This window comes from Chlorocebus sabaeus, chromosome 13 (assembly GCF_047675955.1).
Source record: "Chlorocebus sabaeus isolate Y175 chromosome 13, mChlSab1.0.hap1, whole genome shotgun sequence".
Classification (NCBI taxonomy): domain Eukaryota; kingdom Metazoa; phylum Chordata; class Mammalia; order Primates; family Cercopithecidae; genus Chlorocebus; species Chlorocebus sabaeus.
Genome location: NC_132916.1, coordinates 86,600,546 through 86,625,813, shown reverse-complemented (window position 1 = coordinate 86,625,813; position 25,268 = coordinate 86,600,546). Strand labels below are relative to the sequence as shown.

The following is a 25,268-nucleotide window of genomic DNA, read 5'->3' as shown; positions in this document are numbered from 1 at the left end:
TTTTCGTCAGCAGAATACCAGAGAAAGATTTAGTAAGTATCACCAAGGGGGCCCAGGAATTTAATAACACATTTGCTGTTTTTAGAGCTGAGTTTTTGTTAGAGTGTTAACTGAGAAAAAAAGTGTTTTCAGACGCAAATGGAATGTGACAGTTACTCTGGTATTATTAGCATATAGAGTAGTAAAAACAGTAGTTGATAGTCTTCCTGCATGTTAGCTTCCTTTAGACTTATTTTCAAAATATACATTTGGTTTATCACAACATATTGTGTCCCACTTAACATAGTTGAGACAAATTAAGGAAAGATGATAGGGTATGAAGAGCTGATAGAAGCTTTTAATATGTGGAAAACCTCAGAATATAAACATCTACAGTGTTATTAATAGGCATGTCGTCAACAACAGTTTTTCAGACTTTGTGCTTCACTCTGGAGAAAAACAAGAGCATCACATCTTGAATTTTTTCATTGGGTAATTAAAAAACCCAGTTATAATGTAACACCAGCTGAACATATCATGTTAGTGGAGTTCAGCATCAATTAAAATTATTAACGAAACCCGTCATATGTTCCTTTTCAAAGCTGTTCAAGACAACTGTCCAAATCAACAAAACAGTATGAATATTTATTACCATAAATCTTTTAACTCTTTGGTTTTAACTCATTTCAAATTTTTAGTTCTACTCTATTCAAATAAATTATTATATAATAGCTAATACATACCAAGAGCTTACTGCATAATCTAGCTGCTGTTCCAGACAGTAACTAATGAGAAAACTGTAGAGAGTAGCTGCAGCTTTTAGTAATACAACCTCAAGAAGTGGGGGCAGTACCGAAACTTATCGTATAGTACCCTCCTTAGTACAGCATTGACACTGATGGCCTCCTTCAGGAAATACAAACCTGGCGAGGTTTTTAATTACTAATGCTAGAGAGTGGCGTTTTTCCGAGGACTATGTTCCACTTGGTCTGTCTCTGATGGCTATTAACTAATAAAACCGTTCTCATTCTGCTGCTGTGGGAAGTAAGCAACAACGGAAAAGTAAGCGATAATCTTAGAGCATAACTCAGAAGGCCAGAGCAGCCAAGGAGGTGGTAGAGTCCCGAGCCCCGCCTTCTCCACAGCCCCCCCAAAACCCCACGGCCGGACAGAGTGCCTGGCAGGGTGCCAGCGGCCGCCAGCGTTTCCCGCGGGGCGCCGGCGGCGGCCCCGGGACTGGAGGCGGCGCCTCGGGAGCTGTGTGGCGGGCGTGCGTGCTCCGCCGGGGTCTTGGAGGCCGCTGGGCGCGTGCGCGGGCGGTTGCTACCTGCAACCGAGCGAGGGAGCGAGAGAGCACCGAGAGCAGCTGGCTCGAGCAGCATGAGGCCAGGAGTGGAGCGGTCCGTGGAAGGGGGCGCATGCGATGGCCGCTCGGAGCTGGAGCTAGTGAAGCTGCGCGCGGCGGAGTGCATCGACGAGGCGGCCGAGCGGCTGGGGGCCCTGAGTCGCGCGATCTGGAGCCAGCCCGAGCTGGCCTACGAGGAGCACCATGCCCACCGCGTGCTGACGCACTTCTTCGAGCGGGAGCCGCCAACCGCCTCCTGGGCAGTGCAGCCGCATTACCAGCTGCCCACGGCCTTCCGCGCCGAGTGGGAGCCGCCAGAGGCCCGGGCGCCGAGCGCCGCGCCGCGCCCGCTGCACCTGGGCTTCCTCTGCGAGTACGACGCGCTGCCTGGCATCGGCCACGCCTGCGGCCACAACCTCATCGCCGAGGTCGGGGCGGCGGCCGCGCTGGGCGTGAGGGGGGCCCTGGAGGGCCTCCCCAGGCCGCCTTCGCCCGTGAAGGTGAGGTGGGGCCCAGGTGCGGGACCCCATCCGACTGCCCGGGAAGGGCGGGACCCTGCTGCGTCCCGCGCGTCTCGGTGCCCTTCCGCCGGTGGCAGGTGTGTGCGGGACCGCGGTAAACCTGCGGGCCTCGCCTCTGCGCAGGAGCAGAGCTGAACCCCCGGTCAAAGTCGGTTCCCGTTGCCGACCTAGCAACATCTTGCAGATTATTGTTTCCTTCTCTCTAGTTGTAAACAGCTCTGCTGAGTTGTTCCCTTAGGAAAGAACTTACACCCAAGCCTGGTGTTTGTTACGGGTTATTTTTGGTAACTGAGAGGCCACCGCAATTTGCTGACAAGGTTGTGCCATCAATCCCAGGAGGAAATAACTTTTTGTAGGGAATCGTACGGCCCCTTTTTATTCGTCTCCAAATCTTTTGTTTGTGGCAGTCCTGGGAAATGTTGTGATCCAAGTCATTGGTATTTGGATAGGAATTTTCAGTCGCTAAACCACCAAACCCCTAGAAGTATACAAATAAAGGGGAAGTGAATGAGCATTATACATAGATGCTTAATACATCCTTAAGTCTTAATTTTTCTTTTGTCTTATGATTTTAAGAAATATCTCGTCTTTTTAAACGGGGAAATGTCGTTTATGTTTTTCGTAGGGCAAGTTTAATCCTGTGTTACTCTGTTTTTCCAGATGGTATATTCTACACTGTGAGCTAAGATTCAGTCGTCATTCAGGTTAAGGGGAAAACAAATGTTTTATTTTCATACTCTTTAGCTCATTTTCCCCAGTGTCAGTAACCTTCCTCTTTTATCCTAACACTACATCTTTTATGGCTTTTTCACTTTAGTTGCCTTCTATTTTCTGTCTCTGGGGGCTCGTTTTTGTATTTGTTAGGTTTTTGTTTGGGTTGGGGGGAGCATCCTTTTGCCATGTCACAAAATACTGGAAAGATTTCACTTCAACCACGTTTCTGAAAGGTTCTGAGTAGTCAGCGAGAGGCACATCATATTTAATGAGTTAAGGGTTAAGAATGAAGAGCTGTGGGCGGATCAGTTGAGGTCTGGAGTTCGAGACCCTCCTGGCCACCATGGTGAAACCCTTGTCTCCACTAAAATACAACAACAATAACAAATAACTGGGCGTGGTGGCTCACGCCTGTAATCCCAGCTACTCGGGAGGCTGAGGCAGGAGAATCGCTTGAACCCAGGAGGCAGAGGTTGCAGTGAGCCGATATCGCACCACTGCAGTCCAGCCTCCGCGACAGAGCGAGACTCCTTCTTTTAAAAAAAAAAAAAAAAAGGAGCAACTTCATGTCAGAGTTTGAGCACTGTAGAACCGCTAGAACCACCAAAAAAAGCTAGACTTTGGGAAATTGTAATACACTTTTTTTTTTTTTGGAGACAGTCTCATTCTGTGTCCAGGCCAAGTACAGTGGTGCTATCTCGGCTCACCGCAACCTCCACCTCCCGGGTTCAAGCAATCCTCGTGCCTCAGCCTCCTGAGCTGGGATTACAGGTGCGTGCCACCACGCCCAGCTAATTTTTGCCTTTTTTAGTAGAGACTGGATTTAGCCATGTTGGCCAGGCTGGTATCAAACTCCGGACCTCAGGTAATCTGCCCGCCTTGGCCTCCCAAAGTGCTAGGATTACAGGCATGAGTCACCGCTCCCAGCCCACACTTCTAATTTCAAATGGTTGTTCTCAGTTTTAGCAAGGTTAAGTTTTTAATTATCTGAAAATGGAATTTAAGTTGATTTCCTTTCCAAGCCAAGAGTTTTTTCCAGCTTGTTTCATTGTGTTCTTATACATGATCTTGAAAATAGTTGTTTATTTTGATTTTTAAAATTGTTTGAAGAAGTTAAACTTAAATATCAAAGTAAAATGTTTATTCTGTAAAGTTCTCTTTTGTTTAATTAGGTGTTTGGTGACCAATAAATCTGCCTGGTTGAACTGGTGGAATCGAATTAGTAAGTTTGTGTAATAGTTGGCTGTTTCTAACTATGGCATTAAGACTTGTTTAATGTTCTTCATAAAGGATTAATGAGTTAACAGTTTTAAAGTAGGTAGCCCAGTAAAGAATCAGAGTTGAGGCCAGAAGGTCAGTACATGTAATCCTAATTCTGCTTGAAGACTTGCTCTGTGACCTGGGGCAAGACACTTCACTCAATTCCGCAAAAACACCCCCTGTAAAATGATGATAGAGATCGCCCACCTACCTCACAGGGTTGTTGTGAGGATAAGTAGTAAGTTACCAGAAAGTTCCTGACCTATAAAGTACTTAAGAATAATTATATACATAGCTAAAAGGCTTAGTCGAGAGGAAGCTTTATGAAACAAATCCTAACAAATTTGGAGGAACTAAACTTATAGTTTTTTTTTTTTTTATCTTTGCCATTAGTTGACTTGTAAAATTGGGAAAAGCTTTTTATAGTGTCTTTAGTACATATTTTGCACCAAGTTGGTATAACAGTGTACATTTTGTGATTAATTTAGCACCATTTTTTGATGCCCACTGCGTAAGCGTCATAGAACAAAACCTCTCTTAATAGGTTAAGGACTTTAATGTAGATTGTGAATACATATGCAAGTGAACCTGTTTGATGTTTTCCTATGAGGATTTTGTTGTTTTTCCCTGACATGAGTATTTCTTTCTAGGTAATTGTCCTGGGAACCCCTGCAGAAGAAGATGGTGGTGGCAAAATTGATTTAATTGAAGCAGGGGCTTTTACAAATCTTGATGTTGTTTTTATGGCCCATCCATCACAAGAGAATGCTGCTTATCTACCAGATATGGCTGAACATGAGTAAGTAATCAAGTTGAAGATAAACTTCTTAGGGGAACACAGGCTATAGAATACTTTTATGTCTAAACCAGAGATGAAGACTCATTTGTACATTTAAGAAGTAAATTGAAAGACAATGACAAGATGTCTTGATCTATGGAGTGACATTTGGCAAGCTTCTTTTAATTGAGATTCATTATGGTGTTCATAATTGGAGTATTAAAGTACTAGCACTTAGAAACCATAGGAACAACAAACATGTTGACAAGTTCTCTTTTGAACTGTCAATAGTCTGGTGTCTGGAAAACATCTATCCTTTGATATAAAATTGTCTTTGCAACTGAATAGATTTGCAAGAGATCGTTCTATTAGATATGGGAAGAAAACACACTTCTCCATTTTATTTACTTTAATTTGAGTTCTTTGCAAAGAGGATAAATTATGTCCTGAGAGAGAATATGGAACATGAGTAGCTGTGATTTTTGTGGAACTTATTATTCTGCGCTTTTCCGATTTGTCTGGTACTGAATCCTTTTATTTGTCCGTCTTTATGTTGAAGAACTCACTTTTTAGTACCTAGGAGCATACATCATGGAAGTGGTTTGGATTTTTTATACCAGAAATTTCAACCATAGTAGTAACCATAGTATATCGGGGGAAAATCCCACCCCCAATATTTATCATGGGTTCTTTTCTATTTCCTAGGCATCTCGGATAGTTTGAGAAATAAAGGGAAAGAGCACAAGAGAGAGAAATTTAAAGCTGGGTGTCCGCTCGGAGAGCCGTAAAACCAGCAAGTTTTTATTAGCGATTTTCAAAAGGGGAGGGAGTGCATGAATAGGGTGTGGGTCACAGAGATCACATACTTCACAAGGTAATAAAATATCACAAAGCAAGTGGAGGCAGGGTGAGATCACAGGACCACAGGATGGGGCGAAATTAAACTTGCTAATGAAGTTTCGGGCACACATTGCCATTGATAACATCTTATCAGGAAACAGGGTTTGAGAGCAGACAACCTGTGTGACCAAAATTTATTAGGCGGGAATTTCCTCATCCTAATAATCCTGGGAGCGCTATAGGAGACCAGGGCTTATTTCATCCCTTTGGCTTCGACCGTAAAAGGCGGCCACCTTAAGGGGGCCGTCTATAGGCCTACCCTCAGGGCGCATTCTCTTTCTCAGGGATGTTCCTTGCTGAGAAAAAGAATTCAGTGATATTTTTCCTATTTGCCTTTGAAAGAAGAGAAATATAGCTCTGTTCCATGTGGCTCACCGGTGGCCAGAAGTCTTATCTCTCTTGTTACCTGAACATTGCTGTTACCCTGTTCTTTTTTCAAGATGCCCAGATTTCATATTGTTCAAACACACATGCTCTGCAAACAATTTGTGCAGTTAATGCAATCATCACAGGGTCCCGAGGTGACATTCATCCTCCTCAGCTTACAAAGATGACGGGATTAAGAGATTAAAGACAGGCGCAGGAAATCACAAGGGTATTGATTGGGGAAGTGATGAGTGTCCATGAAATCTTCACAATTTATGTTCAGAGATTGCAGTAAAGACAGGCGTAAGAAATTATAAAAGTATTAATTTGGGGAACTAATAAGTGTCCATGAAATCTTCACAATTTATGTTCTTCTGTCACGGCTTCAGCCAGTCCCTCCATTCGGGGTCCCTGAGTTCCCACATCAATAGTAGTTAATGGTCCAGGCACAAGGAGCCACTGCTTAGCTGCTTCAGCAAAACCGTGTGTTTTCCTCGGAAGTAGCTGGTACCTAAGGAGTGATGGCAGAACCATCACAGCAGTGCTTCTAGATTGTACCCAGGTATCCCACCTCTTAGCACCTTACCAGGCCCTGTTTTCAATCATTTTAACTATTAGGATATCTTCCTTCTTATCACTGGGAATTGGTACTGTGACAGTAGGAGGAATCTTTGAACTTTGGTTTCAAGGATAGTGGTAAACTAGTCCATCTCTAGAAAACAATAGGGATTAGAAATTTCTGCCCTTGCCTTTGGCTAGAAGGGGCCTGCATATGCAGGCAGGCTCTGCAGCTCATTACCCTTCTGGGACTTAGGGTTAGGCTTCGTGGTCTTGGTTCTGAAGTTAGCGCACTTGACCCCAGGCCTCCTTTTAGTGTCTGCCTTCTTAGCTTTCTCATTGATCATCTCTCTCTTTTTATTTATTTATTTATTTTTTTGAGACTGAGTCTCATTCAGTTGCTCAGATTGGAGTGCGGTGGCGTGATCTTGGCTCACTGCAACCTCTGCATCCCAGGTTCAAGTGATTCTCCTTCCCCAGCCTCCCGAGTAGCTGGGATTACAGGCATGCACCACGACGCCCAGCTGATTTTTATACTTTTAGTAGAGACAGGGTTTCACCATGTTGGCCAGGCTGGTCTTGAACTCCTAACCTCAAGTGATCCACCCACCTCAGCCTCCCATAGTGCTGGGGTTACAGGCATGAGTCATCACACCTGGTCTTCTTTGGTCATCTTTTAAGATAGAAAAGAGAGGCCAGGCGCAATGGCTCACACCTGTAATCTTAGCACTTTGGGAGGCTGAGGTGGGTGGATCACCTGAGGTTAGGAGTATGAGACTAGCCTGGCCAACTTGGCAAAACCCCATCTCTACTAAAAATACAGAAATTAGCTGGGCATGGTGGTGGGCGCCTGTAATCCCAGCTACTCGGGAGGCTGAGGCAGGAGAATTGCTTGAACCAGGGAGGCAGAGGTTGCAGTGAGCCGAGATTGCGCCACTGCACTCCAGCCTGGCTGCCAGACAAGTGAAACTCCACCTCAAAAAAAAAGGACAAGATCAAGAATTCCTTTTTTTTTTTAAATTACTAATCCACTTTTCTTAAAAATTCTTTTTTTTTTTTTTTTTTTTTTTTTCAAGAGAGTCTCGTTTTGTCACCCAGACTGGAGTACAGTGGTGCAATCTCAGCTCACTGCAACCTCTGCCACTGGGTTCAAGGGATTCTCCTGCCTCAGCCTCCCATGGAGCTGGGATTACAGGTGAGTACCACCATACCCAGCTAATTTTTGTATTTTTAGTAGAGACAGGGTCACTATGTTGGCCAGGCTGGTCTTGAACTCCTGACCTCAAGTGAGCCACCCGCCATGGCCTCCCAAAGTGTTGTAATTACAGGCATGAGCCACCATGCCTGACCAAAAATTTCTAATGAATAAGATAAAGCAATCCTGCTGACCACCTTTCCCAAATCCAGTCGTTTTTCTAGAGGTATGTATCCTTTTCAGAGTGTTTTTGGTGTACTTATGGGACATAAATAGAATCCTGTGTAAATTAAATTGTGAAAGAAGGTTTTCCTCCAGTATTCCACTCAATATATTGTTCTGGCTTTTTAAAATTAAATAGTATGCTTGAAAATAATTCCATATAATCCTTTTTGTTTTTGTAATGTTTATCACCAGTTGTGATAAAATTCCGGTTTTGCCAGACCAGGTGGCTCACACCTGTAATCACAGCACTTAGGGAGGTCAAGGCAGGAGCGTCTCTTGAGCGCAGGAGTTCATGACCAGCCTGGGCAACATAGTGAGACCCTGTCTCTACAAAAAAATAAAAAATTAACTGGGCATGGAGCACTCCTGTGGTCTCAGCTATTCATCTGTGGGAGGCTGAGGCAGAGGAGGATTGCTTGAACTTGGGAGGTTGAGACTGCAGTGAGCTGTGATCACGCCACTGCACTCCAGCCGGGGTGACAGAGCAAGATGAGTATCCAAAAAAAAATTCATTTCAAGGTCATGGTGATAAGCTATATATCAAGGAAGTAACAATGCAGTATCCTGAAATCTAATACATGTTTGATATTTTTACTTGATTTTTGTCCTGCTAATAAAATGTCCGGAATCAGTTAAGAAGTATCGTAAGCATTCTAAGGACTCCTGAATCTAACCCATTAAAATAAGTCCAGATTGGTTTTTTAATCATCTAAATGTGGGTACTATTAATCAGGCTTAAAAAGTGTTATCTAGGCAAGTCAATCACAGAGCTTTATAAGTAACTATTCAACACGCAATCCTTTCTCTAATCTTGTTTTTTTTTTATTGTATTAGAGCAGTTAGACTGGTGTGAGAACTATTTGTAAGTGGAGTAACAATTTATAAAAACGTAAAATATTAGTGATATAGGCATTTTGGAACATTAATAAAATATCAGATACTGCTTTAATACTAGGGTATCTTGTGATAACATTGAATATAATCTGATTTTCAGAGATTGTCTTAACCCACTTCAAATAGTAACTCCTTTCTGTCTTTCCTGACCTTCCACCTCTTCAGACAGAATTTCTGATTTTTTGCAGACTTTTGATACAGAATCATCACAACTCTGTGTACAAACATACAGGATCCATTTTTTTTTTTATTTTGGTAATTTCAGCACCTGATACCATATTGCATGTTTGTTTGAATTAAATTGTGTATACATTTAATCTGTTCTCTTTTTCTCTCTTTTTTGGGAATGCTTTCTTTGTGTCAAGCACTATGTTACCTAATAATAAACTATATCTAACGTAAATAAATTGTAGTGTTATTACTACAAATAATTTGCAAATCAAAAGTCCAGCAATGTGAATTAATTTTGAATAGTAGTTGGGTAATTCTGACTACTTTAGCGATAATAAGAAAAGTAATTTCAAATGATTTTTCATTTCCTAGTGTGACTGTGAAATATTATGGAAAAGCATCTCATTCTGCTGCTTATCCCTGGGAAGGATTAAATGCATTAGATGCTGCTGTGCTGGCCTATAACAATCTGTCTGTGTTCAGACAGCAAATGAAACCAACCTGGAGAGTTCACGGTATGAATGTCAAATACCTTCTGTAATAGATGGTGCTTACTAGAGTTCAGTGCAGTATAATTATTTAATATTCAATTTTTAAAAATTTGGAAATATTTACTTCATATGAATATTCTGATTTTTAAGCATATTTTCAGAAATTAATGTGACAGGATACTAAGATGTTTGTCTATATATGGGTAGAAAGACAGTTTCGATTATTGTACATAAATGGAATGTCATCTTTGAGTATCAAAGATAAAGGTTTTATGTAAGGAACTGTGTTCTTTCAGTGGGTGTTTGAAAATTGGATCTTGATTTTCCAGTTGTCCTCATTATTTCTTAATGATAACCAAATTTTGTCACTTCCTCAATTAAAAAAATGTATAGTAACTGCTAGTTTTATTTAAGTGCCGTTGGTCCTGAGTAATATCTTTTTTTGAGTGTTTCTTTGTTTTTGAGACAGTCTTGCTCTATTGCCCAGGCTGGAGTGCAGTGGTGCAATCTCGGCTCGCTGCAACTTCCACTTCCTGGGTTCAAGTGGTCCTCCTGCTTCAGCCTCCCAGATAGCTGGGATTACAGGCAGGTGAGCACCACCACACCCAGCTAATATTTGTATTTTTTGCAGAGATGGGGTCTTGCTATGTTGGCCAGGCTGGTCTCAAACTCCTGGCCTCAAGTGATCTGCCCACCTCAGCCTCCCAAAGTACTGGGATTATAGGTGTGAGCCATCAAGCCTGGTTCTGAATAGTGTCTTTTAAAATTATACATATGTCACCATAATATAAATACAGTCATAAAGTACTGTCTTGAAGGCACACTTTTGTTTTTTAATTTATTTCCTTATGATTTAGGAAATTGTTATATTTTGATATCTATTCTTTACCTGATTTTGCCATAGCCTGAGGTCAATTTGTAATTGTACTTTTACCAGTTTTCCTGCCTTAGTTTCTTTAAAAGGAACAAACAGGAATGTGTAGAAATATTTTTTTTGAAGTAGGTCATATGACATTGGATTTTTCGTATCTATTTTAGTTATTACTTCAAATGAATAAATCTTAATTCTTTATAATTCTGAATAAATGCATTTGTTTTGGCAATTGATAATACTTAGTGATCTTTGACCTGCGTTGGTTTTTTTCTTGGCATGAAAATTATTTTTCTAGAGCTAAATGCCATTTAAAATGTTCATGGGATTCCTGAGGTAGGAGGGTAATTATAGAACCTCATACCGTTGTGGAGGTATGGTAAAATCTTTTCCGGAAAGCTTAAGATGTTACTAAGTTTTTTTGTGTGTGTGGTTATGTAATTTTTAAGTTTCATTATGGTCTGTAACATAATTTCTTAACATTATATAAATTCCTTTGAATGAAGTACACATGGGTAATTTTTTTTTCTTATCAGCCAAAAAATATCACCCTATGTACAGAAATTTCAGTTGTACAACATACCAAAATCTTTGATTGGTATATTGGTGGAGCTAGTAAGTTTAAATTATTTTTCTTTATGAACATATTGGCTGAAAAACTTAATGGGTGTATGTAAGCTTAAATGGTCACCAAGCTTAATTCTAGTAATTTGGTTCTTTTTATAGGTATAATAAAAAATGGTGGTGTAAAACCCAATATCATTCCCTCTTATTCTGAATTAATCTATTACTTCCGTGCACCTTCAATGAAAGAACTTCAAGTTTTGACCAAAAAGGCAGAAGATTGCTTCAGAGCTGCAGCTTTGGCTTCAGGGTGCACAGTAAGAACTTTTAAAACTTAATCTAAGTTACAATCAGAGGTATATATGTGGGCTAGCGCTGTTAGATTGAAACCTAACTTGACTCTCTTCTTTGGTGACATGTTGAATATGCAGAATTTGTTGGCTGAATAGTTAATGTGAAAGTCTTTAATTTTTACATGTTTTACTTTCAGTGCCTGCAACAGGGAAGATGACAGACAGGTCATCTTACTTATATAGTAATTAGAATAATTCTGATACTTCTGTGCTAGAATCCCTGACTTTTTACAAGTTAATATTCTTCCTTGTTGGCAGTTATACTTTTAGAATTGCTCTATGTAGTTTCTATAAAGGAAACTTTGTGGCAAAATCAGCAAAAACTTTTTTTTTTTTTTGGAGGGGGAGCAGGGTCTTGCTCTGTTGCCCAGGCTGGAGTGTGGTGGCACGATCTTGGCTCACTACAACCTCTGCCTTCCAGGCTCAAGCAATCCTCTCACCTCTGCCTCCTACCTCAGCCCGCTGAGTAGCTGGGACTACAAGCATGCACCACCACACCCGGCTCATTTTTGGTATCTTTTTGTGGAGACAGGGTCTCACCATGTTGCCCAGGCTGGTCTCAAACTCCTGAGTTCAAGCGATCCACCCACCTCGGCCTTCTAAAGTACTGGGATTATAGGCATGAAACACTGCGCCCAGCCAGTGAAAGCTATTTTTGAAGTTAGGATGTATATAGTAGTGATATAAATACTATGGCTTGCTGGAATGGAAGATAAAATAGACACGTAAGTTAGTTAAGAGGTTTTATTGATTTGTTTTTGTTTGTTTTTGAGACAGAGTCTTGCTCTGTTGCCCAGGCTGGAGTGCAATGGTGCGATTTTGGCTCAACGCAACCTCTGCCTCCTGGGTTCAAGCGATTCTCATGCCGCAGCCTCCCAAGTAGCTGGGACTATAGGCACGTGCCACCACACCCAGCTAATTTTTTTTTTTTTTTTTTTTTTGAGATGGAGTCTCACCCTGGCCCAGGCTGGAGTGCAGTTGCTTGATCTCGGCTCACTGCAACCTCTGCCTTGCAGGTTCAAGCAATTCTCCTGCCTCAGCCTCCTGAGTAGCTGGGATTACAGGCACGTGCCTCCACACCCGGCTATTTTTTTGTATCTTTAGTAGAGACAAGGTTTCACCATGTTGACCAGGCTGGTCTCGAACTCCTGACCTCATGATCCACCTGCCTTAACCTCCCAAAGCGCTGGGATTACAGGTGTGAGCCACCACACCAACTGGTTTTGAACCATAAAGTTAGCAGTATTTAAATACCAATCATATACTGCGTAAAGTGGAGTGAGTTTTAGAATTATACGAGATAAGAATCTTGCCCTGGAGGGAGCCTGTTTAGGTCTAGTTGGAGAAACAGGATCTTGACCCATAACTCTCAGCCTAGCTGATTTTATAACCTTTAGAAATGTTTAGTGTCTTTGGCCCTCTATTTTCTTGCTTGAAAAATGGAGATAATAACAGTCTATCTTAGGGTTCTTGTGAGAATTAAATGAGATAATGTTTCTGAAGGGTTCAGAGCCCAGCCTTCATTTATATTACCTTATTTTTTTCTGTTCTTATTAGTCTAGAGATGTATGATTAATTCATGTAGTAGCAGTATCTCACAGTAGCAGTAATTCTCAGAAAGCATACGTTACGTGTCCTGAAAGTAGTATGGAATGCGTCATGAGGATCAGAGTTGGGAAAGAGTGGTCTGGGGCAGTTAACCTCGGAGCAAGGTTTTGTGGAAGACTGCAGACCTGAATTGAGTTTTGAAGGGTGAATGTACTTTCAGATATGCATGGGAAGGACAGAGACTGACAGTTCTTAGGGAATATAGTCAGCAAAGATAAGAATATAAAAGCTTATGTTGTGTTGTAGTGAATAGATAAACATGTGGGCAGATGTAGGAGCAAAGATGTATTCTCATTTGCGACTAGAGAAGATGGGTATAGATTTAGTGAATGAAAACTATGAAGTGTCCATAGCCTAGGACAGTAAAAACTAAATATTTATTCCCTTATTTATTTATAATTATAAATATTTATTTGTGAAATACATATGGATGTGAACTATTATCATTAGGCAATATCTCAAGGCATACAGTATTCCCTTATGGTAAGGTTTGTTGTTACTGGATTTGAATCTTTATTTAATTTAATTTATTTGTTTTTAAAGTTTTTTGTAGAGATAGGATCTCCCTATGTTGCCCAGTCTGGTCTCAAAACTCCTGGGTTCAAGTGATCCCCCTGCTTTGGCCTCCCAAAGTTCTGGGACTGCAGGTGTGAGCCACCTTGCCTAGCCTGAATCTATATTTTAAATAATCTTTTAGTAATTTCTTACATTTTGGCTGACTTGTAAGGTCTGAGTCAGTTGTCATAGTTTCTACCATAGATGTTGCTAAGAATAAAAGAAATGTCATCTCTGCCATTTTATGATTGGCTTTTGCTAATATTGGTGTTATCTTTAGTTTGAGGGAATATTGCCAATTTTCATTTAATCAAAACTGAATCTGTAAATCCACTTAACTGGGCACATAAAAGCTCCTTCCGTATCTTTATATACTGAAATTAATAAATGAGGACTGTTGTCAACCCTTCCTCATTGCAAATCTTCTCCGTTTCCCTCAGAGTGCTTTTCTACCTCTCACACCAGGCGGTGATGTCAGTGTCAGTTTGCATATTGAATATTAGTAAAGCTTAATTTCTTTTTTTTGGAGACTGTATCCTAGAGCAGTGTTCCTCAGAGTGTGGTTTTTGGGTCACTTATGTCAGAATGTCTTGGAGGGTGCTAGTTAAAATAAAAATTAGGTTGGTCACAGTGGCTCACGCCTGTAATCCTAGCACTTTGGGAGGCCGAGGCGGGCAGATCACCTGAGGTCAGGAGTTCGAGACCAGCCTGGCCAACATGGCGAAACCCCATCTCTAGTAAAATACAAAAACAATTAACTGGGCTTGGTGGCTGGTGCCTGTAATCCCAACTACTTGGGAGGCTAAGGCAGGAGAATCACTTGAACCTGGGAGGCGGAGATTGCGGTGAACTGAGATCGGCTCCACTGCACTCCAGCCTGGGCAACAGAGTGAGACTCCATCTCAAAAATAAAATAAATAAAAATTAAAAATTTCTGGGCCGTCCTCACACCCTATCTAGGTGACTAAAGTTGACACTCGCTAGCTAGTACAGAGCTTGGTGACATTGTGGGGTTTAGTGTATATATAATATAAAGGAGATAGAGGCCTAGGAACTCTCGTTATAGAATATACATCTTTTTTTTTTTTCTTTTTTTCTTTTTTAAGGCAAGAGATTTGAGAGTGTTTATATCTGGAAGGGAAAGTATCTTCTCTGAAAACCTCTTTTTATTAGAGAACAATCACTAGTTTGAAAATTAGATAGTGAATTTGAGTTTTTTATTTCAAAGTTTGTTTTGCAATTTTTTATTAGGTGGAAATTAAAAGTGGAGCGCATGATTATTACAATGTCCTTCCCAATAAGAGCCTATGGAAAGCCTATATGGAAAATGGAAGAAAACTAGGAATAGAATTCATTTCAGAAGATACAATGTTGAATGGCCCTTCAGGTAATTAAGTTCTTTTTTTAATATATTGAGCCATTTGAGGAAGATAAATACCATCTTTGGTTAAATTGGTTTTATTTAATGGTTTGGGAGGTAGGGAGGTACTGCTGACATTTTTAATATTTTCACAAACTTTATGATTAGGGGAAAGAAACTAATGGACTCTTAAGTGAGTGTAGAATGTCAAATGAGCCGACTTGATTTTAGAAATAGTCAACTTACGTTTTTGTCTATATTCTAAATATTTTCTAGTGTTTAAGTTTCTTTAGTTTTAATTGTTAAGTAAGTGGCTAACGTTACTTAGGATATAGAATTTTAATTCATTCTCAGTCATCACTATAAGCAGGTTACTAAGTACTTAGTTATCTGGGGCATTTTCAGTTTCTGAGGAGCAACAGACAACTATAATTGAAATAAACATATTTGGGGTTATGTTAGGTTTTTTTCCTTTTAAAAGCATATTATTACTAACACATTTGCAAGTTAGAGATGTATCTTCTGTTTTAAAAATAGATGTTGATGAAGTAGGCCCAAAAGGACTTGGTGGTGAAATGGGGTGTCATTGTCTTTCATTAAGATTAGGAGTTCAAGAGAAAGAGCAGGTTAGGGTAAGAAGGGGTTGTTATAAACTAGTATGTTAAACTTGAGGTGCTTATAGTATTTCTAAGTGGAGCTGTTCAGTACCTGTTAAATTTAGAACCCAAAAAGATGTCTAGTTTGGAGATTTAGGAGTTGTCCATATACGAAAGGTAATAGAAGATGTCGACGAGGTTGCCCAAATACATAAAGGAAGAAGATTCCCAGAGATCAGACATTGGTAGTCAACAGTCAACAGAGTGAAAGCCAGACAATCAGGAGAGAGGAGAAGGAGAGTCATGGAAGCCAAGGGAGAACAAAACTTACCGAAGAGAAGGAGGTGTAAACATATTAGGTGCTGTAGAGAGAGACTAAATAGGATGAGTATGGTCTGGTGTCCACTGGATTCTAGTAATTAGAAATTCACAAATTGTTTGGAAGAAAATAGTACAAGACCAGTGGTACCAGATGCTGGGTCTCACTTCTCTACCCAGTGCATTGACTGGTGAGATAGTGGAAGTAGCAAAGGAAGACTATTCTTTTTCAAGAGAGTTAGCTTTCAAGAAAAATAGAGTGGATACAAGCCTGAGGGAAATATGGAAAAGAAAATAGTTTTTGGGTTTTTTTTGAGATGGAGTCTCACTCTGTCGCCCAGGCTGGAGTGCAGTGGCGTGATCTCAGCTCACTACAAGCTTTGCCTCCCAGGTTCACGCCATTCTCCTGCCTCAGCCTCCCGAGTAGCTGGGACTACAGGCACCCGATACCACGCCCGGCTAGTTTTATTTTTTTTATTTTTAGTAGAGACACAGTTTAACTGTGTTAGCCAGGATGGTCTCGATCTCCTGACCTCGTGATCTGCCCTCCTCGGCCTCCCAAAGTGCTGGGATTACAGGCGTGAGCCACCGTGCCTGGCCACGAAAATAGTTTTTAAGGGAAGATACTTGAGAAGTAGATGTAATGTTTAGGAAGAAGGTCAGGGAGTTCAGAGACTTTCCCTTTAGGAAGCAGCACACAGTGAGCATTGAGCTGGTAGGGCTGAGGGATTGAGAGAGAATTGCCACTGAGAGGAGTTGGCCAGGGACATCAGAGTTTCATGTTTTCTTTTGTTTCTGGACAGCATGAGCGCTCAACTCAGCATTGAAGATCATGAATTTGTTGTTAAGGCAGTCTTCATGGTTCTCTTCTTTTACCCTAGCAGGTTTCTGCAGTCTAGCTGAAGAAGGGAAGACACACGGACAGCTCTACCCTGGGTTTGGGTTTTATATAATGGACAAATCAGTGGGATAAAGTGGCTGTGATTTTGGTATGATTTGTGGGCTCTAGGGTCTAGCTCCACAAGTAAGATCTTAAAATAGGCAACAGGTTTTTTTTTTGTCCATCCTATTTTGTTTTGTTTTGTTTTCACACTCAGACTGTTTAGACTCTTTAAACACCAGAGAGGCTTTTTCTGTCCTGTTCACTGATGTCCCATCACTGTGCATCCTCAGTGTCTGGAGCCGTTTCGGGCACAGTTAAGTGCTTAGTGAATATTTTCTGAAGCAGTACTTTTATAGAGGCTACTATGCCTCAAAGTCTGGCCTCAGTCTGCATTTGCCACATAACTAGCAGCTGTGAGACTATCAGCATGTTATTTAATACCCATAAGCCTTGGTTTCTTCATATTTAAAATGGAAACTGTTCTAAATGTTAATGAGAATACATACAAAGCACTTAGGATTGTGTTTGGAATGTAGTATTCCAGATAAATGTTAGCTACTCTTTGTTACATATTCCTTTATTCTCTTACCACTCACTGTGTAGTCTAACTTTGCCTGCATGGTGTTTGACAGGTAATAAACATTCAGTAAATATCCATTGAGTGAACATAAGGCTTTGTTTTTACTGTGATTTCTTCAGCAAGTGTCTGTGTGTCAATCCTGTGAGAAGCTAGATGCACAGTCATTTCAAATACTATTTCTTGCTGTATACAGCCTCATAATCTAGTTTCTGAGATAAGCATGAACCAAATCATCCAATACATGGAAAATTAAAAAGTACTGTAAAGGACAGCAATACATCTCTGTGAGAGCCTGTCCTAGAGGAATTTCACTTTATGGGGAGGTGAAGTAAGTAAAGCTTTGCTGAGAAAATGATGCTTAAGTTGGAATTTGAAGGTTAAGTAAGAGTTACAGGGATGATGCAGGGATAGCATGTGACGGTCCTGTGACGGGGAGAGCATAGTGAGTGTCTAGAGTGGCTGGGGCATCGAGGGTAGTGGGAACGTGGTATGAGATCAGGTTGGAAAGGTAAATGAAGATTGAAAAAAAAAAAATCAGCAAATAGAGTAGATGCTGTTAGACCAATTAGGAAACTTTTAGTTCAGGCAAGAGATAATGATCTCATAGACTAGAGACAGGTGTTGGTGATGGTGATGCAAAGAGTGTTAGGATTCTGAGATATTTGGCAGATACTGTTGATAGGTGGGGTGGAGGTGGAAGAGGAGAAAGATCATGATTTTAACTTTAGATATGTTAAGTTTGATCTACCTTGAAGACATCCAAGAGAAGATGCCAGGCTGGCAACTGGATGTATGAGCATGGAATTTAGAAGAGACTGGGAAGAGATTTGAGTTGGTGATTATTTGAAGCAATACATATGGACAAAATCTTGAGAAAGAATATACAGTGAGAAGAGAAAGGGGCCTGGAATGGAGTCTTCCATAACTAATATTTCATCGTCAGGTAGAGGGGGCTGTATCCCCAAGAGAGACAGAAGAAGGGGCCATCAGAGAGGCAGAAGGGAAGCCATGCAAGTGCTGTGTCACAGAAGAGAAGAAAGGGAGTAAGTGACAGTGTGGAGTGCTGCCTAAGAGGGCCGGTAAAAGCCTTGAGACCAGGCAAGGACAGGTTTGCAGTGACCTTCATGAGAGAGGTGACTGATGCAGGGGAGTGTGTGGCGGACTCAGTGGAAGGTGAACCCATGAAAACACGAGCATATGGACAACTCTCCAAGAAGCTCACTTCTCTGGGTCTCTTCTAACAGGGACTGTGACTTCATAACTCAAGAATACTTAACCACATACACTTAAATAGACTTTTTTTCCTTTGTGTGTTCCAAGGATCTACGGATTTTGGAAATGTTACTTTTGTGGTTCCTGGAATTCATCCATATTTTCACATTGGATCTAATGCCTTGAATCACACTGAACAGTACACTGAAGCTGCTGGTAAGTGTTGTTGTATGTGACCGTTTTGGCACACACACTCTTCTGTAGTAGCTGCCTTTCTGTTTAACCTACTATTTCACTCCATAACATCACCTCAGTGAATACTGCACTGTGGTGGGCAGTTGGAGAGCCAGTTGAGATACGGATAGCTAACCTGTGAAATTAAATACAGTTTAAATAAGTAAGAACGTATTTTATTTTCTCTACCTTTTAGGGTCACAGGAAGCTCAGTTCTACACTTTGCGGACGGCCAAAGCCCTGGCAATGACAGCACTGGATGTTATTTTTAAACCAGAGTTACTGGAAAGAATCAGAGAGGACTTTAAACTGAAACTTCAAGAAGAACAGTTTGTAAATGCACTAGAATAGAAGGAAGACTTAGGGACCGCTTATAAATCAAGAAGATGTGATGATTTTTTTCTTTTAATCTCTTTTAATGAAGGCATGCTTGTTTTTTAATCTTAAAGGAGTCAAATTCTTTTTACCTGATAAGTGAGGACAGGGTGTGGAGAAAACATATTACCTCATATCTGAAGTGAAAATTTTTGCAAATCTGTACTCGATGGGATTATGATATTACAGGAGCTGGTATGTGATGCCATTTCTTTTCTTTCCCCCGCAACCACTCACCGTCACAGTAGTGATACCATTTCTTAAACTACCTGGAGGATGCATGGCATCGTTTTAATAAAATATTTTAATAAATCTTTTTATAAGCCTTACATGTTGTCTGTATTTTTAAAAGCTTAAGAGATTTCAAACCTTGTATTCAGAATTGACACCTATGAGAGTGTTTTGTGGTATAGGGTGGTAAACTTGTTCTCTAATCGTATATTATTCCTCTACCAGATTGTATATTTGAAGCCAGTATCTCTCTTTTTTTTTTTTTTAAAGACAGAGTCTCGCTCTGTTGCCTAGGCTGAAGTATAGTAACATGATCTCGGCTCACTGCAACCTCTGCCTCCCAGGTTCAAGTGATTGTCTTGCCTCAGTCTCCCGAGTAGCTGGGATTACAGGTGTGTGGCGCCATGGCCAGCTAATTTTTGTATTTTCAGTAGAGACGGCATTTCACCATGTTGGCCAGGCTGGTCTCAAACTCCTGACCTCAGGTGATGCACCCGCCTTGGCCTCCTGAAGTGCTGGGATTACAGGCGTGAGCCACCACACCCGGCCTGCCAGTGTCTTTTTAATACACACGTGTGTTGGTATTTTAAAATTGTTACAGTGTCTAGCATATTGCTTACTCTGAATATTCAGTACTTTTTGAATAAGCAAATATTGCTTCCTTGCTTGGAATCATCAAAGTTTAAAGTAGCTTCGTGGATGGACTATGATCCTAAGATGAGTTTTAATTGTGATTATAGTCATCTCTTGTACAGCCTGGAGAAGAAAAGATATACTTACTACTTTGCTTTGGGTACACATAAGAAAACCTCTTTTTAAAAAAACTTTTTATTTTTTTTACATAATAGAGACAGGGGCTCACTATATCTTCCAGGCTGGTCTCAGACTCCTGGGATCAAGCAATCCTCCTGTCTTGGCCTCCCAAAGTGTTGGGATTTCAGGTATGAGACACCACACCTGCCCATTTTTGTTTTGTTTTTTAATGGGCAGGTTCTTGCTCTGTTTCCCAGGCTGGAGTGCAGTGGTGTAATCACAGCGCACTGTAGCCTCGAACTCCTGGAGTCAAGCAGTCCTCCCACCTCAGCCTCTTAAAGCACTGGGATTACAGGCTTGAGGCACTGCACCTGGCCCTGACTCATTTTTAAAAAAGATCAGGCTGACTTAGTGCAAAGTTTAAAATTATACGATTCTTAAAATGCGGAATTAGTTTCTAACCTAAACTAGAGGTATAGGTGGACCTGCTTGAGATATCTTTTATTTTTATGGAACATTTTTATTACACGCCTTTGTAGTTTTTCATTGTTCATGCCCGGTACTGAAACCTTTTTCTCAAATACCGACTCTTGGCTGTGTTGAATTTATAGACTGTAAAAGATATTATCTAAATTAATGGTTTAAATATACAAATTGAGAATATTTTCTTTTTAGTGGTAATTTTAAAAGCAGGCCTTAATATGGGACCTGCTTTTAAAGTAAAATAATTATGTGGTACTATGAATTACTAAATTGCTATATACCATGTAATAGTGCGTATAGCTAATATTTAGTATGCCTTTTAAAAATTTTGGACTGCCTTTCAGTTTTAACAAATTCTCCACATTATGTGAACTACTCAAGAAATTTTCCCTTTTTAATTGTCTCTATAACACTCATAAGAGCTAGGGCATTAGGATAAACTAGAATATTTTATGTTTATAAATACTTGTATAAACTTAAAAGTGTTTTGATCTCCCACAATTTCCCAAAGGAATGTTTATTTATTAAAGGTTGTGTTGATATTTTAACTGTTACAATTTCAGCAGTTGAGTTCAGTGAACATTGGTTGAGGAGTGCATATTTCTAAGCACTGGGTGTAAGAAGAAAAGACACTGCAAGAGGAAGAACTAAGATTAACATAATTTCTTTGGTTTTTCTATTGCTTGTTATTATTATGTAAAAACTGGGTGGCAGTTCAGAAGGAAGATTGTTGTAACAGAAGAGTGACAACCAAGAATTTTTTGATCATTGAATCAGATTTTGTAAACAGTGGCAGGAACATGGACTTAAAACAAGGCTTGCTTATTTGGTTTTATGAAACTATGTGATATATATTTATACTAAAACTATATAATCCTTAGATTTAGAAAAGCAATCAGTTAATGTCTTTAGCACACTAAAGCAGTATTAAACACAGGTACAAGTTGGAAATTGTAGAAAACTGAAAGAAAACAAAAGAAAAAATGTGTGTGGTAGGGAATTAAAGAGTTTAAGATATGTAAAATTACGTGTATTTTCTTCTCTTTTACATAAATCATTTGTGAAAAGTGTGCTCAACTTTTTTGCAAGAGTGATATTAATTAGGATTTGTTTTCAATATAATTTGGAGACCCTTGGTTATCCAAATAAAAATGATGAGTCTCTGTGCCTGTAAAAAAAAAAAAAAAAAAAGACAAGACATTTTGCGTGCCCCAGAAAGCTTGTGGTGGGTAGTAAGTTCTCATGAGATTTATTCATCTGAGCAATGCTGGGACTGAGGGAACATCTGAAAGCTACCATCTTGAAAATTTTTGAGGAAGTGTTTCTGAAATATTTAAAAATACTTCAGTCACTTTAGTCATTTTGAACAGCAGAAATTGATGCAAAAAGTTGTTTTTTTTAAGGATGATTGTCTAATTTTGTAATATGTTCTTTTTTAAAAACCTGTCTGATGGTGTTTTATACATTTCTAACTTTTTACCTGAATTACCTCTTTAGTCTTTTGGAAAATATCCTACATAAGACTAACCTTTAAAACTATCAGATTTTTGTTGTAAGATAAATGTTATCTTTGTACTAGATAGCAACCCTTTATAAGGTTGTAAGGTATGATAAACTGCTTCTTTATTACATACTTCATAGCAAGCATTTTGCAGTCCAATTATATAGTTGAGGATGGTGTATTTTGGTATGTATGAAAATATTTTCAAGTAAGCAGTCAGTCTACTACCATCAGATTATAAGCTTTTTTGTAATATTTTAATAGGTACATAAAATATGTATGAAAAATCTATAATAAACATGTTTATCTGATAGCAATTGTCTTGCTTTTTTAATGACATGAAGATATATATGAAGATAAAGCATAATTACCCAAATCCATTGTGATATTACTATACTTTTTCTTATGCATCAGTATCATAGATGTTGACTTGCTTTTCTATTATGTGTCATATATTTTAAAAGAACAATTAAGTTCTTTTGTTGAAAAATGAATGTTTCACTAGTCTCAGAAGCTAAAAAATTGCAGTGCAAATTGTACATGACAGGAGGTAAATACATAGTTATAGTATTGAGTCCTTTTTTAAAAAAGTTTCCACCTTCAATACAGAGTAATTCCATGTAATAACACAAATGCAATGGAACAGGTTTTTAGATCCTGGTTAAAGTATAAGTGCCTCATATGAGAAAAGTCACAAATGTCCATGTTTCTTTGTTTAAACTGGTTTTTTATTTTTATTCTTACTTTTGGAGACAGAGTCTCGCTGTCAATCAGGCTGGAGTACAGTCAGTGTTGTGATCACGGCCCACTGCAGCCTCACCTTCTAGGCTCAAGCAATCCTCCTGCCTCAGCCTCCTGAGTAGCTGGAACTACAGGCATGTGCCTAGCTAATTTTTAAACTTTTTGTACAGATGGGGTCTCAAACTCCTGAGCTCAAGCGATCCTCCTGTTTTGGCCTCCCAAAAGACTAGGATTAGGGCATGAGCCACTGAACCCAGCCTTAGACTGGCTTTCAAAATAGATCCCAAATCTGTTCTTTTTTGAAAGAGATTAATATGTAAGATTAGCTTTTGTTAGTTCAATAGATCAAAGCACCTAACCACCTTATAAAAGAAACCTCAGAAATATAAAATAGAGATTATCAGGTCAGGGTCTTAAGTGGACAATAATCTTGTTGAGGTCAGAGATAGTAGACATTGCCTCCCTGGACGAACAGTCGCATTTGGGAGTTTGAATTTTTTTTCTGTTTGTTGTGTTGTTGGTCACTGACAACATATTTAGCTCAAGAGAATGGAAAAGAGTTAAAAACTTGCATCTTTTCCATTTGCATTTATTTAAGATAAACCAAAGCTTCTAAATTGACTCACTGGTTATTGCCTGAAATGATAAGGATTCCGGATTAACAGTAGCCTCAAGGAATGTCATCTGGTCTGACACTTTCCTTGAAGAAAGATCATGTGTTAGAGTACGGAACCTTAAAGAGTTTGATTAGAAGCTGAGTAAAAATCCTTGAGTATAAATAGTTAAGAGTTTGCTCATTGGGCCGGGCACGGTGGCTCACGCCTGTAATCGGCACTTTGGGAGGCCGAGGTGGGTGGATCACCTGAGGTCAGGAGTTTGAGACCACCTGGCCAACATGGTGAAATCCCGTTTCTACTAAAAAAATACACAAATTAGCTGGGTGTGGTGGTGGGCACGTGTAATCTCAGCTACTCGGGAGGCTGAGGCAGGAGAATTGCTGGAATCCAGGTGGCAGAGGTTGCAGTGAGCCGAGATCACGCCATTGCACCCCTGCCTGGGCTGACAACAGCGAGACTCCATCTCGAATGAATGAATGAATGAATGAAAGTTTGCTCATTGCCTGAGAGCATGATAGGATGCAAGGAAGAAGTGAACTCAGATGCAGTTGAAACCTAATGCTTTAAACTAATATCCGAGTCCTGTTATCTCTGAACGTTGTGTGGTGGTAAATGATTGTGGAGCCATGACGTTCTTCAGATATGGAGCAGTTACTCATAGCAGCTATTTGGTGTGTTTGCCATAGTTTTTGAAGGCTTGTAGGTGGGTTGTGTGTTCTTTAAGAAAAGGTCCCTTGTAAAAATATGTAAGAATAGTTTATAGTAGAAAATCCGGGCTGGGCGCGGTGGCTCACGCCTGTAATCCCAGAACTTTGGGAGGCCAAGGTGGGCGGATCACCTTTGGTCAGGAGTTTGAGACCAGCTTGGCCAACAGGCTGAAGCCCTGTCTCTACTAAAAATACAAAAATTAGCCAGGCGTAGTGGTGCAGTAGTCCCAGCTACTTAGGAGGCTGAGGCAGGAGAATCTCTTAAACCTGGGAGACAGAGGTTGCAGTGAGCCGAGATTGTGCCACTGCACTCCAGCCTGGGTGACAGAGCAAGACTCCATCTCAAAAAGAAAAAATCCCAGGCAGAAAGAGATTACAACCGTGATTAAGCATTTTCTCCAAGCAGATTTGAATCTGTTTCCCAACTTCTGATGTTGCCACTACCCCCCACCTATCCTCTGGTACTTTCCTTTTTTATAAAGTTTCTTATTTTTTGTTTGTTTATTTTGAGAAAGGGTCTCACTAGGTCACCTGGGCTGGAGTGCTGTGGCATAAGCAGGGCTCAGTGCAGCTTCAACCTCCTGGGCTCAAGTGATCCTCCCACCTCAACCTCCCACCCAGGTGTGCACTACCACACCTGGCTAATTTTTAAACAAATTTTGTAGAGATAGGGATCTTACGATATTGCCCAGGCTGGTCTTGAACTCCTGGGCTCAAGCAGTCCTCCTGCCTCAGCCTCCCAAAGTGCTGGGATTTCAGATGTGAGCCACTGTGCCTGGCCCCCTCTGCACTTTCTAAATTCTCCTGGCCTGAAGTTCCACTGATGATGAGCCCTGGAATTTGAGGTCAATAATCCTGCAGCTGAATGTCAGAGGAGTCTAATGTTTTAACAGAATAATTTTAATAATATAATTACATCATTTAAATCAAGTAGCTGATAATGTAATCGCCCAATGGGTTCTTGCCCACTGCCCAGATAGAGCTGATTTATCATAGAGAAATAGTTTAATTTACACAGAGCTAGGCTAAACAGGTGAACAGAGATTTAATACTCACATTAGCCTTCCTACAAATCTGGAGACTGGGGTTTTTTAAGGCTGATTTGGCAGGCTGGGGGGGGGTCAGGGAAGTGAGTGCTGATTGGTCAGGTCGGAGACGCGATCACAGTGGGGCCCGAGTGGGTTCTTGCTGAATTCTGTTCCTGGGTGGGATCACAGAGCTGGTTGAGCCAGATTATGGGTCTGGGTGGCTCCGGCTGGTGCATCAGAGTGAGGCTCTGGAGAATACCTCAAGCACCGATCTTAGGTTTTGCTATAGTGATGTTATCCC

The 25,268-nt window shown here is 40.4% G+C and overlaps 1 protein-coding gene across 2 annotated transcripts; it reads left to right on the top strand.

Moving 5' to 3' along the window:
- Nucleotides 1-57: 57 nt before the first annotated feature.
- On the top strand, nucleotides 58-21,577 carry PM20D2 (peptidase M20 domain containing 2). Of its 2 annotated transcripts, XM_008006584.3 has the most exons (7): nucleotides 71-1,824; nucleotides 4,470-4,618; nucleotides 9,279-9,421; nucleotides 10,995-11,149; nucleotides 14,600-14,735; nucleotides 18,406-18,513; nucleotides 18,728-21,577. In XM_008006584.3, the coding sequence occupies exons 1-7, from the start codon at nucleotides 1,360-1,362 to the stop codon at nucleotides 18,880-18,882; spliced, it is 1,311 nt and encodes a 436-aa protein (XP_008004775.1). In that variant the 5' UTR covers nucleotides 71-1,359; the 3' UTR covers nucleotides 18,883-21,577. The 2 variants fall into 2 exon arrangements, with proteins under 2 accessions (XP_008004778.1, XP_008004775.1); XM_008006587.3 differs by lacking the exons at nucleotides 18,406-18,513; nucleotides 18,728-21,577 and adding an exon at nucleotides 16,507-18,257 and having other exon boundaries at nucleotides 58-1,824.
- Nucleotides 21,578-25,268: the final 3,691 nt, after the last annotated feature.